General features: G+C 49.9%; 1 protein-coding gene across 1 annotated transcript in view; it reads right to left on the bottom strand.

The window, feature by feature from the left end:
• Positions 1–4,457: 4,457 nt before the first annotated feature.
• Positions 4,458–5,486, bottom strand: part of LOC101981423 (sialic acid-binding Ig-like lectin 10) — a 7,113-nt gene continuing 6,084 nt past the window's right edge. The window contains exon 6 of the mRNA XM_013353626.1: positions 4,458–4,560. Within this exon, the coding sequence (XP_013209080.1) occupies positions 4,458–4,560 (103 nt within the window). The remainder of the gene's footprint in view (positions 4,561–5,486) is intronic.

Genomic DNA, 5,486 nt, shown 5'->3' with positions numbered 1-5,486 from the left:
CTCCTCAAGTGTGAGCCCCGCTCCCCACTGTGACAGCCTTGGGCTCTGACCTCTGCAACTGTGAGCCCAGCTGCCCACTGTGACAGCCTTGGGCTCTGACCTCCGCAAGTGTGAGCCCCCCAACAAACTCTTCCTTTTGTAAGTGGCCATGATGTTTTATGACAACAATCGAAAAGTGACTAAGACATCACCCTTTATTGCCTGCACTGCAGAAACAGAGCCACAGTCTTTAAATAGTTCTGCTTTGCTGTGGGCAGCAGAAGGACCCTGGAGGAACTCTGCAAGGAGACACAGGCTGTGTCTTCCTTCCCCACTTCCCAAAGACTCCTTCACCATACCTGTGTCCGTTTCCTGCTCTGTCAGTGGGTGTGCTGACCCCACCACGTCCCGGGGGTTGCTGGACTGAGGAAGTCTCAGACCACAGTCTCAGCCGCTCCCTTCATCTGTAGGAATAGGCAATGACACACAGCTGTCTGCCTGGCTCTCTCCTTGTACATTTTGTCATTGCCTCTCCGGGATCAACCACCAACTGCTGCCTGAACTATGATGTTCCCTTGGGGGCTTAGTCATCCTTTGATCCACAAAGACAGTTCAGAAGCGCCTGAGGTGACCAAGCCTCGATGGGGACAGAAGTATCTTCCTCTATGGGGTATTTGGTCTTGCTTTACCCCTATGGGATAAATTTGCGTCTTGGTCTGGGCAGTCACCAGACTGTTGTGTACAGTGATATTTTTATTTATGTTTTAATAAATAAAGCTTGCCTGAAGATCAGAAGGGCAAAGCTAAGCCACTAGAGGTCAGGCAATGGTGATACACACCTTTAGTCCCAGGATTTGGAAGGCAGAGGCAGATGGATCTTTGTGGGTTCAGAGCCACCCTGGCTATACAAGATCAATGCAGAAACAAACCCAAGTGATGGTGGCCCACACCTTTAATCCCAGGTCTGGGGAAATCACCGCCTTTAGTCCCAGCACTAGATGGAATATAAAATGGGAGAAGAGGCTCGGACTGCTTAGTCTGCCTAGTCTAGTTAGTCTGCAGTCGCTCAACCTCTGTAGAGGTAAGCCTTTCAATCTAGTGACTTGATTGCTTTGCTTTTCTGGTCTCCAGACTGAACCCCAATATCTGTTTCTGGGTTTTTATTAATCGTGACCTTGTGTCCCCACAGCATTCAGTGCAGAGTGTCACCTGGGTCCCTGGGGAAATGTTGATAAATGAGAGAACGAGGAAGAAGGGAGGGAAGAGTGAGAATGGCGGAAGGCAGTGGGGCGTGTGGCTCAGTCAGAATGTGTGCCTCGTGCTCATGAGGCCCTGGCATCCTTCCCAGCACCAATAACCCAGGCACGGGGATGCATGCTTGCAATCCCTGCACAAGGCAGGCGAAGGTAGGAAAATAAGGAGTTTAAGGTTATCCTCAGCTACAGGTGAAGTTGAAGGCCAGCCTGGTCTATATAAAACCCTATCTCAAAGAGAGGAGGGGCTGCAGAAAAGAGCTCCATGTGCACCCAAAATGCATGGGACCTACAAAGCAACCAAAGTAATGTGAAGTATCGGGAACATAATAAAGCATGTGGGTGTGTGGGGGCAAAGGGAATGAAAAAAAAACAGATATAAAAAGAGAGTAAGGTTAAGGGACCCACCCACAGCAGGTGCGTGTAGCCACCAATGTGGCGCTGTATTCACAACTGTTCTCTCTGTAGGACGTCTCACCACACACAGTAAAGGTAGCTGGCTGATTCCTTCTTGCTTTCTCTGTGATTGAGTACCCTGAACCCCACACGACTTTCTGGTGCAGCCAAGACCTTCCCTCCTCTGATACCTGCCCTTGAGCCATAAGTAAGGACCAGACCACCCACCTGGGATGCAACTACTTGGGGGGTAGGAGAAGAGGGGGGGGAGTGAGGAGAAAGAAGAGAAAGAAGAGAAGGAAGAGGGGGGAAGAGGAGGAGAAGGGGAGGAAAGGGAAGACTGTGAGACAAGGGGAGAAGAAGGGGGAGGCCTGGATAGGAGCAGGTTTTCCCAGCCACAGTGAGAGCCGGGCTGTAGGTATCTGGCTCTGGAGTCTTAGGTGGAGATGGCCTTATTCCTCTGCAGGTCTGGCACGTGCCATGATCCATCTGCAGTTCCCACATGGACTCTCTGCTTGCTCTCTCCATGGCCCTGGACTATAGAGCATCAGAGGCTGCCTCTCCTTGGTGGTGGAAAGTCCAGTTCCTGTTCTGAGTGTCCCACTCATGCAGGGGTGGACTGGCTCCTTTGACCTCAGGTAAAAGGTGTGGCTCATAGAAACATCATACTTCTTGAAAGGATAACCATGCTACAATCCACAGGTGAGGTAACAATGAGGGCCCAAGGAGGGACTCATTGATTTCCCTAGGCAGGGCAAACAGAAGAGATCTCCTGGATGGACTTGGGGAAGGTAGGGATGGGAACTCGAGAGATAGGGTTGGGGGGGAGGTAAAGAGAGAGGGTACTGGAAAGACGGGTTCACGTAGAACCCTAATGCAGTGGAAACTCCCATGAATCCATAAGGATGACCTCAGCTAAGACTCCTAGCAATAGTACGTACATAGCCTGAACTTGCCATCTCCCGTGAGCAGATTGGTGCCTACCCCAACTGTCGTCAGAGAACCTTCATCCAGTATGTGATGGAAACAGATACAAGCCCACAGCCAAACATTAGTTCAAGCTCAGGGAATCCTGCTGAAAAGAGGGAGGAAGGATTACAGGAGTCACAGGGATCAAGGACATCACACGAGAACCCACAGAAACAACCAACTTGACTCATAGGAGCTCATAGAGTCTGAACCAAGAGCCAGGGAGCCTGCATAGGACTGACCTAAGCCCTAAGCCCTCTACATACACGTGGCAGTTGTGTAGCATGGTCCATTTGTGGGACTCCTAACATGGAAACAGAGGCTTTCCTTAATGCTCTGGTTGGCTTTGGGGAACCTGTTCCTCTTACTGGGATGCCTTGCTCAGCCTAAATACAAGAGGGGGTGATTAATCTAACTCGACAAGACTTGAGATGCCATGCCTTGTTAATATACCTGTAGGAGGCCTTCCCCTTTCTGAACAGAAACAGAGGAGGAGTGGATGGGGAGTGGGTGGTCAGAAGAGAGGCAGGAGGAATTGGGAGGAGATGAGGGAGGGGAAACTACAGTTGGGATGGAAAATAATTAATTAATTAAATTAAAAAAGACTGATCTTTGGAATCTTAAAAAAATCTTACTTTTTGCCATTTATTGATTGCTTGCTTGATTGAGACAGGCTCTCATACAGCCCACGCTGGCCTCCACCTCACTCTGTAGCTGGAACTCCTGATCCTTCCTCCTCTGTCGTTCGAGCACTGGAATGGCTGAGGTGTGAGCCTCAGCCCAGTTGTGTGGCACTAGGGATCAGCCTCAGGGCTTCATGCAGGCGATGTGAGGCAAGCATGCAACCTCAGCCCCTTCGTCCTAATTTCTATGTTAAAAGCCAGGCCTTTACCACCGTAGAATACAACCACATTTCTAGATAAGACCTTACAGAGGTAATCAAGAAAGATGAGTTCACGTGGGTGGATTAGACCCAATATGGACAAGGGAATCGGGTGGAAATGGCAGTGAACAACCGTCATCCTACCAGCACTAGGAGGCTGAAGCAGGAGGATCTCAAAGTTCAAGGTCTCACTAGGTGACATAGTGAGACCCTGTCTTCAAAAAAAAAAAAAAAAGTAAAAGAAGACAGGGAATATAGGAATGTGATAGAGGGCTTTTCTAGAATCAGCCCAGTGAGGGGCTGGAGTGTGGCTCTGCAGTGGGGCGCTTGCCTGGAATGAGCAAGGCCCTACATTCTAAACCTGGAATTACAAAAAACAAACAGACCAAATGTCAGAGGAGGAGGAGGAGGGAGAAGAGGAGGAGGAGGAGAAGGAAGAGGAGGAGGAGGAGGGAATGATGACAAATTTGATCAGAGACGATCCTGTGAGGATGCAGAAAGGACACTGCCATCTCCATGTGAAGGAGAGTGCCCCCAGGAGAGGCCAGCCATCTGGTCGCTTCCGTCTTGGCCTTTAGCCTCCAGAATTAAGGAAAAAATCCTGTCTTGAGGGCACCCGTTCTGTGGTACTTTTGCATGGCAAATGTAAATGTTGACTTAAAAGCATTTACACTGGAATTCACAGTCCTGAATGAGCATCATCAGCTTGTCTGAAAGTGGGGCAACACTGGGCTGGAGGCTACACAGGGCCTTTGCCATGGCCGATGCAGGGCTCTGAGTAAATCTAGACCCACACGCAGTTAAATCCCTGCCCCTCCATGCTGGCAGGCACATATGGGACTGCCATGGCTGGCCCCAAAGAGTGTGTGCTCCCCCCCAGTGGTTGTGCCCAGGTGGGCTGGGAAGGCCTGGCTCGCATCCCTTCTGCCAGCCAAGCACACAGCTCAGGCTGACTGGCACTTACCCCAGCCCAGGCTTCAGACTTGAGTTGTTTTGGCTCCTTCTGAAACTGGTTTCAGGGTCAGGGCCTCTTTGTTCTTGCAGGTTTGGTTTTCCTCCCACCAATTAAGCATCTTCATTCTAAGAAAATAAGCCGTGTAGTGAGTGCTGCTTTCAGTCTCTAACGACACTTCAGTGCTGGACACCCTACTCCTTACCATCATCACCACCATTCCCGAAACCAGCCCTGGACTGCTGCCAGAGCACCAGGTTGTCTCCACATGCTGGTTCTGTGGCCAGCCCACTCATCTGAAGGAAATCAAACTCTCTTGGTGTAGACTCTCTCCCCAGCCTCTGCACACCTTCTGGTCTCTAGGCTATCACCGTCCAGTCTGAAGCTCCGATTAATAAAAGCTCAGAGAGAAACTGGGGTTCAACCTGAAGATCCAGAAAACAAAGCAGCCAGCCACTGGCTCTTACCTCGACCTCAGTCTGAAAATGGTGATCCCGCCTCCAGGAATCTCAGAATGAGACTGTGGGGAGCTGTCTCCTCCAGTCTCACAATGCTCTCCAGGGCTGGGATTAAAGGCGTGTACTACTGGGATTAAAGGTATGCACTGCCCTGTTTCTATGGCAACTAGTATGGCTACCAGGATTCAAGGTGTACATCATTGCTGGCTGGTCTGTAAGGCTGACCAGTGTGGCTATTTTACTTTCCCGATCCTCAGGCAACTTTATTTAATAAAATACAAGTGAAATGTTACTATACCAGTCCCTAGAAACTGCTCTGTTTCTATCTTGGTCACGGTCTTTCTGAGGTTTCCTATCAGCTCCAGGACAAAGTCTCTCTCTCTCTCTCTCTCTCTCTCTCTCTCTCTCTCTCTCTCTCTCTCTCTCCAGTGGACAGATCAAGGATATAACGACCACGTAACACATGCCCAGGAGCAGGTGCCAAAACAAACCCGTGGGCTCTTCCTCCAGGTTCTAAGGTAGTAATTTCTCAGCGTTTCCTTTCATTATTTTTGTACTTGCAGCTTTCTTGATCTGTGTTGCCATTGGGAAAGACT

The sequence above is a fragment of the Microtus ochrogaster genome, unplaced genomic scaffold (assembly GCF_000317375.1).
Source record: "Microtus ochrogaster isolate Prairie Vole_2 unplaced genomic scaffold, MicOch1.0 UNK14, whole genome shotgun sequence".
Taxonomy (NCBI): domain Eukaryota; kingdom Metazoa; phylum Chordata; class Mammalia; order Rodentia; family Cricetidae; genus Microtus; species Microtus ochrogaster.
The sequence above is the reverse complement of the archived record's forward strand: the minus strand, read 5'-3'. Positions and strand labels throughout refer to the sequence as shown.